The sequence below is a fragment of the Arvicola amphibius genome, chromosome 6 (genome assembly GCF_903992535.2).
Source record: "Arvicola amphibius chromosome 6, mArvAmp1.2, whole genome shotgun sequence".
Taxonomy (NCBI): domain Eukaryota; kingdom Metazoa; phylum Chordata; class Mammalia; order Rodentia; family Cricetidae; genus Arvicola; species Arvicola amphibius.
The window spans coordinates 98,313,382-98,336,295 of NC_052052.2; the positions used below are offsets into that span (position 1 = coordinate 98,313,382).

At 39.1% G+C, this 22,914-nt stretch overlaps 1 protein-coding gene across 1 annotated transcript in view; it reads left to right on the forward strand.

Moving 5' to 3' along the window:
• Positions 1-22,914, forward strand: part of Cubn (cubilin) — a 203,715-nt gene that overhangs the window by 36,116 nt on the left and 144,685 nt on the right. The window contains 9 exon segments of the mRNA XM_038333897.1: positions 5,121-5,265; positions 6,071-6,249; positions 6,924-7,089; positions 7,490-7,706; positions 9,800-9,930; positions 17,251-17,440; positions 19,533-19,693; positions 20,273-20,454; positions 21,197-21,353. Coding sequence (XP_038189825.1) covers positions 5,121-5,265; positions 6,071-6,249; positions 6,924-7,089; positions 7,490-7,706; positions 9,800-9,930; positions 17,251-17,440; positions 19,533-19,693; positions 20,273-20,454; positions 21,197-21,353 — 1,528 coding nt within the window.

A 22,914-nucleotide genomic window follows, 5' to 3' on the forward strand; every position in this document is an offset into this window, starting at 1 on the left:
TATTTTGCCTACCTAATTTTCTGTCCTATTAAAGGGCCAAGGCAGTTTCTATATTAACCAATGAAAGTAATACATAGACAGATGACCATCCTCCATTATTACTTGAATGGATTTTAAAATTTGTAGTGTAAAGCCAGATCAGGATGGTTAGCACACAGAGAAATACACACATGCATTCAGGCATGGTTTTGAGACATGATCTGTTCCACATGTTAAAGTCTACTGCTTACTCAGCTCTACAGCTTGCACTTAAATTTTCATATGAATTATGTTTTGCAGTCCAGTTAATCTTAGCTCTCTGTACAGAAAATAGTTCTTTTATAAAAATTCAGGTTTTAATGGGTAGTTTTCCTTTAAGAACTAGTTCAGCTTATAAATGTCATTTGCAATACTTCATAGGTTAAATAGCCTAGGTTACTCATTATATCCTGAGCCTCTTGGAGTCTAGGAATGATTTGTAAATGCACGAAATGAATAAAGAAATCCTTGAGAGGCAGGCAGCAATACTGAGCTGGTGAAGAACTTACCTTGCAAGCATGTTTGACCCCTAGCCCATGTTTGGTGGCACATGTTTGTAATCCAAGCACTGGGGTGTTTGGAACAGGAAGCTCCCTGAGGTCAGTCAGTCCAGCCTTATTTGTGAGTTCCAGACCAAGAAAAACTCCATCTCAAAGGAGATAGATTATAGAAGGAGCGGCGAGCTGCATCCCTCCACCCGGGTCCTGCATGGCTAGCTTTACACCCAAAATAACAACACACAAATTGTATTCCTTTAAACACTGCCTGGCCCATTATCTGTAGCCTCCTATTGGCTAACTCTCACATCTTGATTAACCTATTTCTAATAATCTGTGTAGCACCACGAGGTGGTTGCTTACTGGGAAAGATCTTTACCTGAATCCATCTCGGAGAAGAGAGCTATGGCATCTGCCTGTCTCAGCTTTCTCTCTCCCACAATTCTGTTCTGTCTTTTCTGCATATCTAAGCTGCTGTCCTATCAAAGGCCAAGTCAGTTTCTTTATTAACCAATGAAAGCAACATAGACAGATGACCCTCCTACATCAATAGATAATGTTTTTGAGGATGACATAGTAAGGTGTCCTTTGACCTCCATTTGTGCATGTATACACATACATACACACATATGTGCACCCTCACATACATGTGAACCAATACAAACAAAGGACCCACTCATTTACAGTGAAACAAAATAAATCCTTGAGAAATCTGAGCCCAGTTTACAGAACACTCATGTCTTCAACTGGGCCTTGTGGTTCCTTTGTAAATGTGACCACTAAATTAATCAATTTATATTCTTTCCTCTACAAGTACAAATTGCATGACATCCATGACTTCTTAAAAGAAGAGAAACTTTGTTACAACAAAACCAGTTTCAATATTATTTTTCTTTATTTAGGTTGTATTATAATAAGCAATTAATAATATTTCCCAGGCAAATAAAAAAGATAACCAAGCATATTCCATGGTTAGTTACTATGCTTGCTTTCTGCCCTGTTGGTTTGGAATTCATTCTGCTTGAGGCTCCACTGCTGTCATCAAGTGCTTTGATTTTGTAGGATCCAGGCTCCTGGTCTCTCAAGAAGAAAAAGTAAACAACATTTGAGTCACCCAATGATAGTCAAAGCCTCCTTAAGGAAATGGGTTTGCCATATCTACTTGAATTCCTCAAGGCTGAGCAGTTCCTGTGGTGAAGCTCCCAGTCAGTGGAAAGGATTAAGTGTTAGCACTCCATCAGGAGACATGAGAAGTCTCATGACAGAGAACAGCTAGTCAATGCTCTCACATAAAAGAAATCTGTGATTATGAAATATTAAATAGTTTATTCAAGCTTCTGAGCCCAAAGGAAGCAGGCTTTGGATGAGAATATGAATTTGCAAGTGCTAGGATATTAAGTGCAAATGAATTTGGGGTCAGTTAGAACATTGGATACATTTTAATCCAGCATCTCTCTTTAAAGTTTGCTGGTTAAAGGAGTGCTCTGCCTGGGATCCAAGAAGAGTGCAAGCTTTCAGAAGTAATAAGGTTTCCTTCCATAAGGAGAGAAACACAGCCAAAATCAGTTGCACCTTCCAGACTCAGGGCCCTTGAGGTCTGACCAACAGACCTTATACCATCGGGATGGCAGCTGCATTCCCTTTGTTAATGTCCTTGAGTTTCACTAACCAGGACCCAGGGGACAGCCCGTTTCAGTGTGCTCTGATGTGGCTGGCTGGTTTTCTTCCTTCTTCTCATCTTCTAATGGACTGACAGAACAGAGAGCTGGCGGTCATAGAAAAAGCAAGTAGAATCCAGAGATTAGAGGGCCCAACACCATCTCACCCCTGTGTTCTTTGTTTGTTTGTTTTTGTTAGATACTTGGAAGGACACTTTCTCTTCCCTCTGAGACTTGCTATTTGGTCAAGTAGCATAACTTGACTTAAGCAGAAGAAATTTGTATTGCAGATGTCAAGAGCTTAGATAGAGTAAGGAACTGTTATAAGTCCGACTCAGTGGAGCAGCTTGCGATGACCTCACATGGCTGAGCTTTTAAAAATAGCTTTAGTTCTTATCTTTGCAGACCATCCTTGGATGTGGATCCGCATGCAAATTTGTCTGCATCTCAAATGTTCTTATGATAGCATTCGAGGTCTAATACATATGAGTTATATTGACAAGCATCCTTCCAGAACTTTGTACATCTACTGGTTTTGGATGAGAGGAACAATGTTGCAATATCCCGCTAGCCTTTACTGCTCACTGCCCTTGACCTAAATAATTCTTACTACCTCAGTTTAAGAGACACATCTCCAGAGTGCTCCTTAATCCCCTGCACACAGAGAGCTTTTCTATTTTAAGATCTTTTTATGCCATCATTTTACTATTCTGAAATGAAATCCATATATATATATATATTTCTACACATTATATTAAAAACTTTAAGTTATAAGTAAAATTAAAGAAACAAAATAAAAACCACCCTTCCTCCCCCCCCCCCCCCCCCCGATATGTGAGATGCCAGGACAAACGTCAGTTTGAGATAAGCAGAGTCAGCGGTTTGTCTTCTACACTGCCAGAATTCTGAATAAATGCAGGCTGATATGGCTGGGCTGGCTGGTGACTGAGCTCTCTGAGGAGTGAGGTCCTCTTGGCAGCTTTCCAGAGGGAAGAAAAAAGTAGTTTTTCATTTGTATTCTACTGGTCATCCTAGAAAGTTGTGAATATTAAATATTTCCCAAAGTACTTTATGTTATATATGTAAAAATGGACTAAATTTTGTGCTCAACAGCAACTTTTTCCACCTAAGTGAAAATCGCACAGGATATTAGAGAATCCTTGTGTGTGGCTGTCACATTTCAGACTTTCTAATGGTGTGAATCTTAACTGCTCTATGTTGGTCATGCCCCACCAATGTCAGAATAAAAAAAAAAAAAATGCCCTCACAATTTCTCAAATGCCTTATTGTGGTTTCACTGTGACACCCTGCTTAGGTGACAGTGCTGTGGCCACTTCTACACAAACATCACACTGCCATGGTTCCAGGGAGCGTCTGTGCTGTCTCAGGGTCTGTGAGCACCGACTGCGCACAGCACTCCTGCCAGCATGGGCCAGCTTCTTGCTGAGAGCTCAGTAATGCTAATTGAGAATAGAATAATATTGGGGGGCTCCGTCCTCCAAAATAATTCCATAGAACTAGAATCTCATGTACATCCTTTGTACTATTCTCAACTGTGGGGATAATATCCCTGTTTCACCTTTAGAAATGTCAGAAGTAACAAGAGCTCCTCTTTAGTCAATGTTTTATTACCAGAAATCTTGGGAAATTTCACGGCTTTCTCATAGATTTTTTTTCTGTCTCATTGGCTAGGCTTAGATGTAGTAACTTGCTACGGTTATTAAAGCAGGAGGTTGGCAGCAGCTGGGGACATGAACTGGGCACATTGACACAGCTTGTGGCCACTCCACTGATTTGCTTCAATTTTTATTACAAGTATTTATTTGCCTGAATATTGTGTTGGGGTGAGAGCTGCACTGCAGCACAGTTGCGGAAATCAGAAGACAGCTTTTATGGGGAATTGCTTCTCTCCTTCCACCATGTCAGTTCTGGGGAAACAAACTTGGGTCGTCAGGCTTGGCATCAAGTGCCAGTACCCACTGAGCCAGCGGTCTCTAAATTTGTTTTTCTAGAACGTTGTTTAGGATTCTGTATCTATATTAATAAGTGAAATTGACCCGTGCTTTTTATGTTTTACTGTTTATGTTGGAATTTGATAGCAGAGAGTTGTGTCATGCCTGGGGGCCTTTAAACACGTTCACTGTAAGGATTGTCTGTCCCTTAAAGGCGGAAAGGGCTTGGGAAGTGCACATCACCTTCTCACAGTGCTGCCTTCTCAGGGAGAGCGGGCTGAAGGAGCTGTGCAGTGATGTCCCTCTGTCTGCAGCGGCTGTTCCTGTCTTCCTCTCCCTCAGATCCTTTTAGGAATTTGTATAACTTTATGAAAATAAGCTATCTCTAACATTCTAAGACTTTGGCAAAGAACTGTACACAGAATGGCATCTAATTAATTGAATGCATCTTAGACTCTGTGTTTGTGATGTTTAATATTTGCATTTTGTATCCTTAGACGTATTTCTTATTTTCTTACAAAGTTTTGTCTAAAATTGCTCTTAGCTTTTCCTTATTCTTTTAATGGTTTTATTCTGTTTTTAGTATTGATTCTCCAGATTCTCTCTCTCTGTGTTGCTTATGCACATAGTTTATACCTCCAATTGCAGACTTAGTTGAACTTTCATCTTTTGATATGCTACATTCTTAGCTTTTGTTGTTTTGGGGAAACTGCAGTTTCAGATTTATTTCCTTTTTGATATTGTGGAAATTATTGGCACATTTTAAGGATTATATAGTTATGGACTATATTAGCTTAAGATCATATCTGTATTTAGTACCATTAGTTTGTGCTAAAATTGACCTTCTGATGACTTCTAAATATAATATACACACTACCAAAATCAAACTTTTATTTGTTTTGAATGTGCCATTTTCTAATCTCCAAATACTACACCAATTACTACAGTGACTTTCCTGATTAGCATTACAAATCTGTCTTTACTTTTCTGCTTAGGTCGGAGACCATAACAACTTACTTGGAAGGGTCTGTGGCAATACAGCCCTGTCACCTATTAGATCGATGTCTAATAAAGTCTGGGTCAGACTGAGAATAGACACATTAGTCCAGAAGGCGAGCTTCAGAGCTGACTATCAAGTTGGTAAGGAAACTTCTTCTTTCTTGTGTGGTCATGTGTGCATGTCATATGGCTGGACTTTGTGTGTGTGTGTGTGTGTGTGTGTGTGTGTGTGTGTGTGTGGTGCCGGTAGAGGCCAGGGCATTGAGGTTGAATCTCTTTCTCAATTCCCTTCCACCCTATTGAGACAGGGTCCCTCCATGAACCTAGAATTCTTTGATTCAGCTGTATTGGCTGCACAGTGAGCTCTCGAAAGCCATCTATCCCTGTGCTCTCCCCATCCCCCACCAACCTAGTGCTGGCATTGCACACACACACAATTGTACCCAGTCTCATGGCTGCTGGAGATCAGAATTCATACACATGCTGCAAGCATTTTATTGGCTGAGCCATTTTTCATCTCTATCTCTTTTTTAATTATTTTATGTGAATGGGCTTTTTGTCTATCTGAATGTCTGGGCACAGCATGTGTGCCTGATGTCCTCAGAGGCCAGGAGAGATCAGATTCTCTGGGACTTGAGTTGAAACTGGTCATAAACTGACATATGGGTGCTGGGGATCAAACTCAGATCCTCTGGAAGAGCAGCCAGTGCTCCTACCTGCCCAGCCATCTCTCCAGCCCCTTGACAGTCCTTTTCTTTGCTTGTTTTTTTTTTTAATGTCCAGTTTACATTATCTTAACATGTTAAGTTTTGATTTATCTTAGTTAGTATATTCCTGTCACAGTGTCACAGTCTGATGTTTCTTAGGCAGAGATAGATCTGTAATGAAACTGAGGTCAGGAATCCTTTAATTCTGAGCAAATGTGGTTCTCATTTTCTATTTCTAGCTTGTGGGGGTGAGTTAACAGGAGAAGGCGTCATTCGCTCACCATTTCATCCCAATGCCTATCCCGGACAAAGAACCTGTAGGTGGACCATCTCCCAACCCCAAAGACAGATCGTTCTCCTCAATTTCACTGACTTCCAGATTGGAAGTTCTGCCCCCTGTGACACTGATTACATTGAGGTAAGAATGAAATACCTCTGGGTTCTACCAAAGCACCTATATGCTGCTTATGCGAAAAGGACTGTTGCTTAGACAGACAGCAGAATACTACATAATAGAATCCAGCATGTATATGATTATATACCATGATGAAGGGAAATTTTTACAAATATGTGTAGAATATTATTGTGTCTTAAAAATCACTGCGTATTATAGTACAGAATATAATAGGATCAATAAAGTAAAAGACAATGTATTCGCTCAATAAAATGTACAAAAGCACTTGACAGAATCTACCTGCTCCTTATAATAAAAACAGTAAAAACTGTGGCAAGAGGAACCTTCTTAATATGATATAAGGTACCAGAAGACATGTAGATGCCATCCTACAGAGTAATGGAGGTGCTAAATGTTCTCCTTGGCGATTGGCTGAAAGGCAGGCATGTCATCTCATCGCTTCTGTTCATCATCGTGCTGGAAATTCTCACGAGAGTGATGATGCAAAAATAAAATGCACCCTGAACGAAAGCAAGAAATAGAAGTTGTTCTCCTCACATCCCCAATAGACTGATTCTGCAACCCTTCCCCCATCACACTCTTGCTTATTGATTGCCGGTAGCTTCAACACAGGGGCTACAGTTTTCCAAAATGGATGTTTAATAAAAAATAACTTGGACATATCTATTTTTCCCTAGATTGGTGCCAGTTCTGTCTTGGGATCTTCTGACAATGAGAAGTTTTGTGGCACAAACATACCATCATTTGTCACATCTGTGTACAATGTTCTTTACGTCACATTTGTGAAAAGTTCTTCCGTGGAAAATCGTGGCTTCACGGCTAAGTACAGTAGTGAGAATTTAGGTAGGAACATGTCGCTCTCTCTCCCTTTCATGTTGCTATCAGAATAAATTACCAGTGAAACTAGGGATATTTGCCTATGTGTGTAAGGTTCTGGATTCAATCCCCACTTCTGAAAACACAATTTCATTACAATAAGTGAATTACATAAAAAATCAATTATTCTGTGAAAAATTATAAAGTATGCTGAAAAACAAAGACTATATTTTTAACAAATACTTATCAATAGTTATGTATTTATCAATAAAAGAGAAAACTGAGAAACTAAGTTATTGTAAATGGCAGATAAGAAGCAACAGTTTTCTTTCGTTCTTTAAGCAATTATGATAAGCACCTTTTATTTTGGGACCCATGTAGTTCTTTTCATTAACTATTGTGATTGTTGTTGTTGTTATTTCACCAGAATGTGGAGAAGTTCTCACAGAAGAAACAGGAACTATTGAAAGTCCTGGTTTTCCAAAGATCTACCCAAGTGGTCTAAATTGTACTTGGCATATAGTAGTCCCGCAAGGCAAAGTGATTCGTTTGGAATTCAACACATTTTACCTGGACTTCCACTATAACTGCACAAATGACTACCTGGAAATCTATGACACTGTTGCTCAGATATCTCTTGGGAGGTGAGAATGCTTGGTTGTTTATGCTGAACTTCGAAGCATAGCGTATAGATTTTTTTATATAAAGATGAACAAAGTCACTATTGCACACACAAACACACACACACACACACACACACACACACACACACACACACATATATATATATACTCAGGTTTATTTTATAAATTGGCAACATATGTTGATTTGGTTACACTTTGAAATAAAGTGCATGGAATAGTAAAATCTACATTACTGACAAGTACATTATTTAGTATAATCATCATTTCACTGGTAATAACACAAAATATCCACCATATATAAATATATATGATTTTCCATACCTTCTAAGTCTATGTGATACAGTTACAGTTATTTTAATGTCTATTCTCTTTCGGTGGTTATGTGATTACTTGATATGTGTTTGCTGATTATTCTCTCATTATGAGTTGCACTTTCCTGTTTCTTTTTGTCCTTGATACTTGGTAGTCTGTGAAGAATTTTAAGTTCACGTATTCTTGTAAGAATAGTTTTGGATTTTGCCCCGTAATATTATTAAGTTACTTTCCAGTTTCCCTTTTAATTTATTTATTTTCTGTTCTTGAGAGTTTTTTCTCCTCATTTCCCCAGAGTTGCAGAATTTTTAGTGCAAAGTTAGACCCAGCCTCTATTATTATGTTTGTGTTGTAAATATTTTCCTTTTAAGTTAGTCTCTGCATTTCTTACCTCTGTTTCTACAGCTTCTCACCCTCTTTTGCTTCTCACCTCAGTCATTCATTGTTGACTGAGGTTTCTGTCCCACCCAGTCCCACAGCTGTTCAGTCCCCCCCAAAAAAATAACACAGAGGTCTACATTAATCATAAACTGGTTGGTCTATTAGCTTAGGCTTCTTATTAGCTAATTCTTACATCTTAAATTAGCTCATTATTCTTGTCTATGTTAGCCACATGGCTTGGTACCTTTTATCTGCGAGGCATTCTCATCTTGCGTCCTCTGTGATGACTGCAGACTGAGCCTTTCTCTTCCAAGGATTCTCCCGTTCTGGTGGCCCTGCCTATACTTCTTATCTGTCTACTGGCCAATCAATGTTTTATTAGACCAGTACAACTGATAAACCACTGCAGGGTATAAGACTGTTGTCCCAAAGCATTTCACCTTTTTAATTTTTCTTCCTTTTCTTAAAGTAAAATCTGGGTACTTTTAACTATGACAAAAATACAATTGCTGCTGAGTGGGATAAACTTTAAAGATTATGTTCCAGTTTAGGATACATATTGTGTGTGCCAATGTACTTATTAATTTATCTGCCTTCAGTCTTATTAATATGGTAATTCTCTGTTGATACTAAAATGCTATTCTATACCAAACTTTTTAATTCTCATATTTCCCATTTTCTACATCTTAGCTGATATTTGTTCCATATTATATTTTTCTCTTTGGTTCCATTTTTTCTAGTCTTTTCTTCTTATGCATGCTTCTCAAGATAAAATACCATGGCATAATTTCATTTACTGTAGTTGTATTTTGGATATTGCTAGAATCGACTTTCTGAGTAAACTTCCTCTGTTCTGAAGGAGCTATGGCATGGTTTACCAATCGCACCCTTACCTCTTCACATGCTACCTGCTTGAAGACAGTAGACAGCTTATACCAGAGACCACTATTTCAATGCCTATGTACATTATATTAACTGATAGAGGTGTTAAGAACTGCGTGAAGCAGGCAGAAAATGTGACCAAACAATCGAGCTCTGTGCCCAATGTCATGATGCCCCTGAGTGACAGGACTGGCTAGGGCTTGTGCTGGAGGAGGATAGCATGCACTGATTCCCTTTAAAACAGTTCCATGAATGAATTCCTCAGTATGCTAACAGCAGGCTATTGCTGGCCTGCTTAACTTCCCATTTATGTCAAGGCACTCAGCTGGACACACAACTCTTAGGGAATCATGAGCAAAAGAATTTATGCTATCACTGAAATACATTTGGTTTCAAGGTTGATAGGAAATAGATAACAACCCATTCTCATCTTTAAATGTACAAAATTTTAGCATATTGGTTCAAATATACTAACTGTTTAAAAATCTGTTTATCTCTTCCTTCTTCGTTTAAAACAGATATTGTGGAAAGTCCATCCCCCCTTCTCTTACTAGCAGTTCCCATTCAATAAAGCTGACGTTTGTGTCCGACTCTGCTGTTGCCCACCAAGGATTTTCAATAGCCTATAAATCAGTGGATGCATCATCAGGTAATAGTTTCTCCATTGTAAAATAGATCAAATGTCTAGTCTCTGGAATAAGGTGTAAAGCATAAAGATAACACAACCTTATTAAAAATAGGGTAATGCTGCTACCTGAGCTATGTGCTCTTTTAGGGGTTCTGGTCCTTCTTTTTTATAACGTACTTAGAAAAATGCTCGATGGGGGAAATTGGCATCCAGTGCACATCCACAGCAGGCACGTGGTACATCTACTCGCCAAGCATTCCATGGTTCAGGGGACTCTTCTGGGCCTGGACGTACTTTTTCTGACAGTCTTGTGCCATCTTTGAGGGGCTCTTTTCTGTAGCCCTTAATCCTTTAATAAATAAAGACAAAGAGAAAGTCCTCCCTGGCCAGTTTTTCACTTCCTTCTCCTCCAGGGAGTTTGGTCACTGTACTTTGATTCAGGCAAAAGTAGTTCAACTTATGTGTTCTGGAAACAGGACTTTAGAAATTCAGAGTGCCAGAGACTTGTATATGTTCATTGCTGGCGGAACTCCCCCTAGCAGAGAGCCCATTACCTAGCCCAAGCACATGAGCTCTAAAGCCCAAGGATTTAAAGTATAATGTGTTATCTTGTGTAATTGACATTCTCTCTAGGTCTTATTTAGATGGTTAACAGCCAAAGGCCAAAGTGGATTTCTCAGGAAATTACAGTGTGTGCACAATTTTCCATACCTCTGTAGTCTGTCTCTCTCATATGCTTAGCCCTACACCACACTGAATATTAGATTTGGAGTAAGTCAGTTGAACTTTGTGGGGTACAATTTTCTCATCTGTGTAATTAAAAGATTATATCTGATGATTTTTGAAATGTTTTCCTCTATGAACATAACTTTAATTTGCTGCATGAATAAGCTAGTTGTATCTTAAATAACATGTAATTCAGGAAGTGCCTCCTGAAAATATCATGGGGATCTTCGTAATAGTATACAAAGCGAAACACAGTTCTGTGATGACTGAAATGATCATGTTAACACTACACAAGCTTCAAAGGCAATATGAAGGGAAGAGACAGCCAAGAGCCGTTAACATAACCCGGGGAGGGGGATGATAATTTAAAACTTAATGAAATTGCTTAGAAAGATAAGATGCAAGTAGAACTGGACAAAGTGACAGGTAAGCTTGACAGGAAGGAAAAGTGATGTAGAGGACAGAGTTTGGAGTATGCTCAGTTACAGCATATATTCAGATTACATGGCTGGGTTCAGTCTCTCCCAAACCCTCTAACACGGAAGAACAAAGAAAAAGGAAGAAATGAGAGGGGAGAAAAGCAAAGTGCTGGAAAAGGAGACACTCTAGGACCAACTGCAAAGACCCTCCGCCCTGCTTCCCTGTGTGCTAGTCATTACTCCAGCTCCCCACCCCCTTGGTCCAGACAGAGCTGAAGTCCCAGACAAGGGAGAAGTACATCCTCTCTGCCTCTTGACTGTTCACTGCGTGTCTGCCTTTTGCTGGATGAACTCATAGGACTGGTTAACACAGTCACATCATTTGAAATAGCAGTCAGATGACGGGACCCAGAAAGTCATATGGGTGACTGGATTGCATGTGTTGCTGAGGCTGGCCCTGTGGTATGTCTGAGGGCACAGCTCACTCACGAGACTGGAATGGAAGTTAAGTGGGTGATGGTCAGGCAGTTGACTAATGCTCTCAGGAGCCTGGATGAAATGAGCTACTGGCTAGAAGAACAGAGGTGAGAACTCTCCTTTCAGGCAGCATCTTTTTCTGCGTGTTTTCTGTAGCCTGAAATCATGTCAGATAAAACACCAGAGGACACCCAATCACTGGCCTGTAACCTATTTTATTCTTCTGGCAGACATTATTTTAGAGTGATCGTGATGGTCTGGACTACTGATACCTAGTTTCTTAGCACAGCCCATGGCCATTTCCCCTAAATCTGTCCTGCCTTCATTTGCTGGAGTCAAAATTTCCCGGTTTGAATCCAGTTAGATTTCCATCTGTAGTTCCTGCAATAAGGCTATGATGTCAGCCCTTAAATATGTGTTTGGGAGGAAGGAGATCCACTTCTTGTTCATGCTCTGACTCCCTCCCTAAGCATTAGCAGCAGCTCTCATTCAAATGTACCTGGGGAGATAAAAAATAAAAGACATAACAAAAATAACAGTGCTGGGTAGAAACTCATAAGAACCCCTTGCCACAGATTATAATTTCCAGCATTTACTAACATGAAGTAGAAAATACCTGAATACTTTACCATTTAAGTTATAATCATATCCCATTAACAGCTATTACCTATCCACTGATTAAATATAGAACTAATAAGAAAAAACTTTGTAAGTATAAATAAGAAATGAACTTAAATTTTAAGAATAAATAATATCTAATAATTATTGCATTATTTTTCAAATTAATTACTAATTCATTCATTAAAAATGTAGAGTTGAAGCCAGGCAGTGGTGGCACCAGCCTTTAATCCCAGCACCGGGGAGGCAGAGGCAGGTGGATCTCTGTGAGTTCAAGGCAACGCTGGCCTACAAGAGCCAGCTTCAGGACAGCTAGGGCTGTTACAAGAAAAACACTGTCTTGAAACAAACAAAAAAACGAAAAAGTGGAATTGAATAAAAACAAAGCAAAAGATTGGAAAGTATCAGTTACCATATAAAGTTAGGCATCACCTCACAAAATCTGTCTAAAAATCTTGTAGGCATGATTGAATTTTATTTTTATGCTGTTTCAAGAAAGTACAAAACAAGTCTACCTCAGTTTATCTTTGCACAAGGGAGATATCAGTCTAGAATGCTGAATCTGTCATCCAAGACGAAATAGCTCAGTTGTTTTCGAGCCAAACTAAGCAACCAGGTTTCAGTGTGCAGTCTGTCTCTGTTGCCATTCACTGCCGGGCTACGGGAGACTGTGGTGAAGGTTTCTTCCTTTCTGCAAAGAGAAGAGCTTCACAGGTATCCAGACAAATACCTAAGCCTGGTCCAAAGCACAATATTATGAACAAAAATAAATAAGTGTAAGAGGGTGAATCCACCTGGATTCCATTCTCTCCTCATTCCCTCACACCCCAGTGAGTATTTTGAAAGGAGCCCAGAAGGATAATGCATGAAGTTAAGAAATGGGAGCAAGAAGACCACAGAGAATTTGTGCCCAAGCTAAAAAAATGTTTAAAACTTAATCTTCCACGGCTCTTTAACTAGAGGGGATGCCTGTGTTGTTTCACAGAAAATTAAGATGAGACATTCGGTGTAAAATCTGCTTTATGGTGGGCTGGAAGGACAGCTCAGTGTTAGAGTGCCTGCCTATACCTTCGTGAGAAAAGCCAGGCACGGATGTGATCCCATGCACCTATGATCCCAATGCTGCAAAGGAGGAGACAGGGATTTCTGGTGTCTGCTGGACAGTCATCCTAGCAGAATCAGTGAGCTTTGGGTTCAGTGCCAGACACTATGTCAAAAATCAAGGTGGAGAAATGATGAAGGAATACTAGAATTGACCTTTGACCGCCCCCCCCCACACACACATGCACATGAGCATGTATACACGCAGAGATATACAAATAATATTTCTTATGTAAAGGCCCATGGCTTTGCCAGATGAAGATGTGATTGCTGATGTCCACACTGTTCTGTCATAGCTACTCTGCTTCTATTCATGACCTTTATTATATCCATAGATAGGTGATCTGTGAGAGCAAAGAAAAAGCAGATGCTGTACTGAAACTATCATCTCGCAGGGAGTGCACATAGCCTGTTCTTTTGCTTGCAAAAGCCTGTTTTCTTTTCTGACTCATGGGCCTTTTGTTTCCTATCTCAGAAATTTTGCTCATCAAAATTATGAGGACTTCCTTGAGCTTTGAGATCTGCAATTCATCTTAATTTCCCAGTATAGTCTAAGTTAAGTTTCCACATCTATTCATTTAGGAAAATGATGCTCAGTGGTGCAAGGAAATATACTTAATCCAGCTCCCTCAACGCTACACTCTCCCCCACCCCAACCCACACACAGAATTCCCTTTAAGTCATTGTTGGCATCAGTTGTCCATGTGTATTATGTGGGTGTGTCTGGAATCCCTATTCTCTCCCCTGATATCTATATTGGGCCTTATAGTAAAAGGACATTCCATTACATAATATTATAGACTTCTGCTCTATAAAGATGTAGCGTGGAGATTTCCACAAAGACATATGTTTTTCAAAACTTTTCTTTTGGTGAACTTAGATCCTTTGCATTGCTGTACATGTTTTAGAAACAACCTTTTGTTTTTTATCAATTTTTAAAAAATTGACTGAAATCCTATTGAATTCATAGATCAATTTGGGATTGCAAAACATATCAAACTGTCTTCACTCCATGAACATATTTTTAACGTGCTGTTCATTCATACTTTCTCTAGTTCTATGAGCGCTATTTTAAGGCTCCTAGTGTTGGTTTTACATTTTCACTAAGCCCCTCATGTGCTTTCTGCTGTTGTATACTGTTTTGTATATTCCAGTTAGGCCATAACATATATCCTAAAACTGATGTTCAGAGAGTTATCTTTTACTACGTAAACTTTTAAAATGCAGCTATTAATGTCAATACAATTTCCTTGGATCCATAATCTACATAGATTGTCACAACTGTGATCTAATGTTTTGTTTTACACTGCCCATTCCTTTGTCCTTCGTGCTTATTGTAGCAAGTAGGACTGTGCACTGCTTAGGCCGGAAGGGTGAGGCTGTGCATACTCTCAGTCTTTATCTTGGCCAGAAAACATCTAATCTTCTACTTCTTAAGAGCATTATGATGACTTTGAGATTTTCATAGATTCCTCTTTTATTTCTGTTTTATAAGAATCTTTATCAAAAATGGATGCTGATTTCTCCAGATGATTTAATCAGAAGATTTTTAAAAATCTAATTTAGTATGGTGGATTATGTTGATTGCTTTTCCCACATCAAATAGTCTGATACTACCAGTATGAGCAACACTTATTATAATATAATCTTCATATTCTTTGAAACTTCTTTTTCTTATTTTATGATAGATATTTTATCTGTATTTATAAGAAATGTTTATCTGTAGTGTTTTTGTGGCAAGATGGTCTTGTCTGAACATAATAATAATGTTTGGTCTTACAAAATGAACTCGAGAATCACCTCTTCTTAATTCCTAACTATGCCTGAATAGTGTAAATATTTTCTTAACTTGCTTTACTATCACCAGGGGCTATACATTATATACTACTTTTTCGTGAAGGATTTTTAATGACAGATTGAATTTATTTGATAGATCAAGGCCACAGAAACTCTTTTTTTTTTCTTTTGAGTCAGCGATGGCAGTTTGTGGCTGTCAACAAATTCGTCAAATTTATTTGCACTGTTTTTGTGAGTCTGCTCTTTTTCTAACTGGAGACTCTAGAGTGATTCTTCCTCTTTCTCTACTTCTATTTCATTTCACTTGATTTCAGTTCTCACCTATGTACTTCTCTTATTGTGTTATTTGTTTAATTCATTTCTCTTGAGAGCTTGGTCAAAAGTTCTGGTAGGTGGGGCATGGCATTAGTCTTGTCTTTGACTATAGAGTGGTAGCCTTCTGTCTTCTATTGCATTGGGATTCCTCAGACCCAGAATGCAAGTGGTACAGAGGGAAAGACACACATGCAGCTGGGGATGGGGGATGCCCACCTAGACAGATTTACTACAGCCATCCTAACAGCAGATGGTCCTCAAGCCCCGGTTGTTTTCCCTTTTTTAGTTTCTTTGGGTGAATTTGTTTTCTAATTGGAGAGATGATTTTCTTTATCTATTTGAATAACTGGCTAACACTGTAAGCTGTGTGTAGTCTCATGGGCTTGTCAGTCAGGTCACTTAAGGGACACTGTCATAAATTCCATTAGTCTGATGAATTTTATTTAGTAATATTTACAACTGGGTACGAAGCATTTAGGATGAGCCTCTTTCCATTCCTTGTGTTGTTCTCTCTCTCATCCTCACCATCTTTTCTTCCTCCCTTTTATCTTCATCCATTTCCTCATTTCTTGCCTTCCTTTTTGAGTGAACTATCACTGTGAGCCTTCTCAACAGACCAAAGCCTTGATTTTTGGAGTAAATTCAAATATGGGATAAATATTTGTAACTTCATGGGACACGCATAGATAGTAGAGCCTATAACATTGTATGTGTGTCTTGGTGTTCCCAATACCAATGACATTCCCCCAATCCTGGGTGAATATATGATACCAATTGAGGAAATAAAACTATACAACTTTAGCATTTGTTTCACTTGCAATGAAATATAATAGCTAATTCTCTCCTACAGCCTTCATTCGGGGAGTCTATCTACTCTAAGGGCCTCGATTTAGGTCATCACTGGATGAAATTTGAAGCTAGGTGAATAGCACAGTTAAACTGAACTTCCTTTGTAAAACATCTCAGATTGTAAGTCCATAAGGATGGACTGTTTATCTAACAGTCTGAAGAAACTGAACAGGCAAAGCTCAAAGAGACTAGAACAGTTGCTGTTTAACTAGGATGCAGCATTCCGGGTAGGCTGCTAGTCATTTCAGGGTAATAGTTAAACATACGCTTCGAATTACACTTTCCTTAGGCCCATTCTATTTTGAAATATAATGATAATTATTGTCACATATTTATGGCAAGGTAGATACTTTAGCTGCATCATTTCTTTCTCTTAAAGCAACCCCCCAAATTATTAACCATCTCCATCATAGATATGAGGGGATTGATATCAGGAGATTCGTGGCTTGCCTGTTTCCGTAGCCTGCCTGTACTTGAGACAGGATTTAATGGAAGGTCTCTTCAACTGCAGGTGTGCATGACCATCATCCCCACACCCATGGCCACAGGCCAACCCAGTAGCCTCATTAAGATTCCTATCCCAGTTGATTCTAGGTCCTGTCAAGTTGATCATCAGCACCTACGTGCTGCCTCCTCCATGCCTAAGACTCCTACCCAGTCATTTCTCATGAATACATATATTTATAAGGGGAAGTTATGAAGAGAAGTACAGAATGGAAATATTTCTAAACCCCCTAATATCTGCATAGTTTACCCTAATTTTAATGTTTATGGTAATTTACATAAATTAGAGAAATTGTAACACTTCTAGGACCAAAACTTTACTCTCTCAGAAAATATATGTGTGCCACACTGTCGAGATTTAGGATTTGGTTGCATCTGAAATTTTAAAGTCATTATTTCAAAATGAAAGCAATCTTTGATCTTTACAAAATACTGTTGAAACTCAAGTGCAGGGGCACAAATTAACACATTGCACATTACAGGACATATGCAGATGTGTACTGTTTCCCATTTTTCTCTTTCTTTCTTTTTACAGTGTGCTTTCAAGAGTATACAGATAATTATGGAGAACTCACCTCCCCGAATTACCCTAATAATTACCCCAATAACTGGAATTGCGTGTACAGGATCACAGTGGGATTCAATGAACAGATTGAACTGGAGTTTATAAGCTTTGCCTTGGAGGATAAATCAGATCAAAACTGTTTCGATTTTGTGGAGATCAGGTATGGGCTTCTCTTTCATTATAAACTTTATTTTCATCAATCTTCTCAGAAAAGATGAAAGGAAACATGGAAAGTTTTGTAAAATCATCTTACATGTCCTTTATTATAACACATAAAATTTGCCATTTTAAACATGATATTCAAGAGAAGGAGAAATTGTTAAGATTTGGTGGTTATTCAAGATTTTACTTTATTGACTTAAATTGTGTTTATACGTATGCATGTGTGTATGGTTATGTGCATGTAAGTGCAGTGCCTGCGAAGGATGTTGGACCCTCTGGAGCTGCAGGTGCTTGTGAGCTACGTGTTAAAAATACTGGGATTTGAACTTTGGTCCTCTGTGAGAGTAGTAAGTAATCTTCACTGCTGAGCCATCTTCTCGGCCCCCTGATAGTTATTTCAAATTCTTATATTAGGAAGATTTTGCAATAAGTTTCAGCTTTTGTTTAGACAAAGGAAACCGATGGGCTACTATTCTCAAATATGATGCACCTATTGCTGACATCTAGTTTCATTTCCATTGCTGCAAAGAAATACCTTGACCAAAAAAAAAAAAAAAAACCATAGGTCAGGAAGGTTTTCTTGTAGCACACAATTTCAGGTTTTAGTCTGTTACAGTAGGTGAGCAAGGTGCCAGGAACTCAGTCACATCATACCACACAGTCAAGAACAAAAAGAAATAAATGCATGCACGCTTTTTGCTCGCTTGATTGATTTCTTGCGCTCAGCTCTGTTTCTCTATCTCATATAGTTCAGGAATGATGGAATGTTGTTGCCTAGAGTGGGCTGATTCTTCCCACATTTTTAATTTAATTAAGACATCGTCCCCACAGCCATGGCCATAGGCCAACCCAGTAGCCTCATTGAGATTCCTATCCCAGTTGATTCTAGGTCCTGTCAAGTTGATCATCAGCATCTACATCCATAGTTAAGTACCTTCACTCTTTATGTAAGATCAGTCTAAGGTTGTGGGTCTTTGCTGTCCGTTTAATCTTATTATATCACTAAAACCATTTGTATAATAGCAACCTTATCTTGTTTTTAAATAACAAAAGTCTAGAATTAGGGATTTCAGTGCTTGACATTTTCTTTTACTGTTTGCACTTCAAACAAGTGTAATTTTTAAAAAATATTACTGGCAATTGTATATTAGTATCTATCTATCTACTTATATATCTATCTATCTTCTATCATTATATCAAGTAATATTAGACAGATTATTTTGGCAAACAACTATGTAAAATATTTACCTGTCATTTCCAAAGTGTTAGATCTTTTAACACTTTATAACAAAATTTATTCTTTTCTATAAAGTCAGATAATAAATTAATAAATTATAACGGAACCATATCATGCTAAACTAACATAATTTCATTTGAGGGGAAGGGGTTTAAGAGTGTCAGTATATAGCCTGAGGTGGTTCAGAATTCACTAGATAGTCCAGGCTGCCCCCAAACTCACAGAAATTTTCCTGACTCAGCCTACTGAATGCTATGATTATAACTGTGAACTTTTACGCTCAGCTTAGTTTTTTTTTAATTTATAAGAACTAAGCACTTGGCATTAACAGTCAATAAATCATCCTTTAAAAAATATCTATAGATTTAAAATCCCCCAAACTTCTTAAGAAAGTAATTATTTCTACAATTGTCACAAATATTACAAATATATTATATCTTGAAGATTTGAAATCTTGAAGATTTCAAAATCAGTAAGATGTAAGTAATATTTCTAAAAATGAAAAGTATTGGCTTATACTGTAGATAACTGGTTTCATATTCTGTATTCGCTGATCTATTTGCCAGAAGCTTTGAGAAGGTGAATCTCAAATACAGCCTCTCTGCAGCTGGTATAAAGATGCCATCAAAGCCATAAATTATAGATATGCTTCATTAAGTCATTCAGCTCCTAGTCAGTGAAGAACTAAGGCCTGAGAACTTGAAATCGTGTTTTTTAAAGTCGTATTTAAGTGATGCCAGCAGAGGAAATCAGCCACTCATCTGCATCCCCATACTTTGAATTTGTTGTGTGTTTATTGAATGTTACAGTCAAACTGTAACTTAATCCATTTTTATTTCTGTTCCTGTCACAGAGATGGAGGCTTCGAAACCTCACCACTCCTTGGAAGTTACTGTGGCTCGGTTTTGCCCCCTAAAATCATCTCTCAGAGCAACAAGCTGTGGCTAAAGTTTAATACTGACAGAGTGATAACAGCAAGGGGCTTCGTAGCTCACTGGGACACATCATCAACAGGTACATAGTAAAGACCCCACTTTTCACTAGACAAACAAAATTGATTGGTTTCTTCCTTGTCTTGCTGTCACCACCTGCCAGTTTTCCTAATTAACTTTTTATCATTCTTTACAATAAATTTAATGTCACAAATGTTTTTGGAGTAACAGCATTGTATATTTTGAAGGAAGAGGAAAGTTCTAGTTCCCAGGAAATTTCACTAAGTTGCTCATCTTGACTAGAAAAATGAAAGTCCATTTTGGAAAGCCGAGCTTTAGAAGACTCCAGTTCTGTGACATTATAAAGAGGAACACAGTTGCATGTGATGGTGAATTCCTATCATCCACCCCCAGGGAGGCAGAAGCAGGAGAATCCCAAGTTTGAGGCCAGCCTGGTTTACATAATGAGTTCTTATCTCTAAAACCTAAAAGCTTGAGATGTGAGATTTGGTGGTAGAGCCCTTGCTTAGCATGTGTGGGCTCCATCCCCAGTACTGGAGAAGCCAGAATACAAAGATCAGAATAGCGGCAGGATGATGTAGCCCAGGTTAATCTCACATGAAGAAAAGGCCACGTCTCACTCACTGTTTCCCCTCTGTAGGCTGTGGAGGCAATCTCACCAGCCCCACGGGGTTGTTCACATCCCCCAACTACCCGATGCCCTACTACCACAACTCTGAGTGCTACTGGCAACTGGAAGCCAGCCACGGCAGTCCTTTCCAGCTGGAATTCCAAGACTTCCACGTAGAGCCTCACCCCGACTGCTCTCTGGATTACTTGGCTGTATGTACAATGAGTCTCTGGGCCCCTTGTTGCTCCTCTCATACTCAGTGCAAAGATGCACTTAAAATGTTCTTAAGATTCAAAAAGCAGCAGGATGTAAGAGGAGCGTTCACATAAAAGAATCAAACAAAGTAAACTCTGAAAGAAATGTGGTAAAAATGACAATCTTCTACACGGAGTCCATGCTGAACGACTTGATACATTAATTATTTGAAGTATTTTCCTATGAGCTGTAAAGATTTGGTAAAAAAAAAAAAAAAAAAAAAAAACTATCCTGAGTAGTTATGGGCTTTATGCTAATCATAACCTGCATGACTTTGTGGCTGCATTGGAAACTTGCAATTCCCTGAACCACTGAGGTGAATTAGAGGAGAGTAAACTCACGTAGCTGTGTCCTTACTACTTCCTGCTCTTTACCATGCTCCTCTAGAATCCTGTAAAAAAAAAAAATGGGCTGAAGTTTCACAAATTACACATTTTGTAATCAAAAACCAACAGCGCATGTCAGTCATGGTCTCAAGGTTTGCACTGAGCTTTCATTTCTGCGTGTTCAGATTTCGGTCTCAGTTCGCTTCCTTGCTGTCATACGCTGTCGTTTACTGCGCAAGTTTAGAGACACGTGGATATAATTTAGGACTATTCTTTGGTTAAGACTCGCCTATATTGTGTCTTCACTTCTTCACTGCAAAGTCCTTTACATCAAGAGCCTTGACTTTCTGATGTGCACAATGTCTTACTAAAGGTGTACGATGGCCCCCGCACCAGCTCCCGTATGATAAATAAACTCTGCGGAGACACGACACCAGCTCCCATCCGTTCCAGTAGAGACAGCGTATTGGTGAAACTCAGGACTGACGACGGTCAGCAAGGACGTGGCTTTAAAGTAAAATACTGGCAGAGTAAGTACAAATGCCAACAGCAGAGAACCCCCCAGCAGACCCCAGACTCGGAAAAACAACCCAGATAACATTTACCAGTGGTTTGAGCCTTGGAAAGTAGACTTGAGTTCGTGTGTAAAAACTGCGGAGACATTGGAAGGAAAATACGTATTAAACCCAATCTCATATCCCTGAAGCATCTGGTAAACCAAGACACTCGGCATAGATTTCACTGTGCAGAGATGGCTGTAGTTCAGTTGCAGGTCACGTAATGCTCTAAGACCTCCGAGTTTTCACTCATGCTCCATGTCACCGGCCTTTAATATAACGTTGGTCAGGTGACCAAAGCAGCCTCTCAGCCTAGGTTCTGTCCTCTGCCTTAATTCTGTTAAACAGAGAAGCATGCATGGGGAAGATGCGTTCTTCATTGTAGTCCATATCTTCCCATTCCCTTTCTTTTCTACTTCCTTCCCCTGGCTTTGTTCTTCTGAAATTAATCATCATTTTATATGAGAACAGCTTCCTAATCCTCCATGAGGTGTCTATCTGTTTGATTGAACATGCAGCAACTCCTTTCATTTTGCTATTGCTTTGCCTCTATTTCTCTTGGTTATTATTGGGCTACTAAAGCCACTCTTTCTATTTTTCTCCTTCTAATAGTTTCTATACACAGGCTATCAGTCCTTACAGATAGAAGCAGGTGCTGAGGATGTGGATCAGTGGGCAAAGTGCTTGCTTAGCATGAAGTTCTAAATTCCATCTCCAACACACCATAAAACACAGTGTGGTGGCATGTGTGTAGGATCCCGGTATTTGAGAAGTGGAGGCAGGAGGATCAGAAGTTCAAAGTCATCCTGTGTAGCTAGTTCAGTGCTAGCCTGCACAATACAATATGAGATCCTGCACACACACACACACACACACACACACACACACACACACACACCTAAATAAAACCACTTGTCATTTGAAATTGGAGAGTTTGCGGGCAGAGTGAGTTGTGAGACATGAAAGCCACCTCTGTGGGTTTGGAATACGGGCTGTTGTGATTCCCGCTGCCTATGGGCTTACTCTCCCACACATACCTAAATCAAAAAATATTATTGAGAAACCCTCCATTAACAAAAATGTAGCCTAAAAGCCAGGTAGTGGTGGCACACGCCTTTAATCCCAGCACTCGGGAGGCTGGGGCAGGTGGATCTTTGTGAGTTCAAGGCCAGCCTGGTCTACAAGAGCTAGTTCCAGAACAGGCTCCAAAGCTACAGAGAAACTCTGTCTCGAAAAAAAAAACAACAAAAAAATGTAGCCTAAAGATTTTCAGGAGACTCCAGCTGGCTCCTGTGCCTGCTACAGCAAAGGAAGAAGTGAAAGGCCCAGTGCTCCCTTTCCAAATCTCTGAGTGGTGCCACCACTTTCAGGGCTGAGGAGAAAATGGTCTAGGGACCACAAGGCAGAGGCAGCTCTCTCCAAACAATGTTTATGTTCTCATTTTCTTTTATTTCATGTCATAAATAAATAAATAGTAATAGTTGTTAAAGTATAGACAATGAGAGGAGTGGTGATGAATTTACTTTGTTCTGGT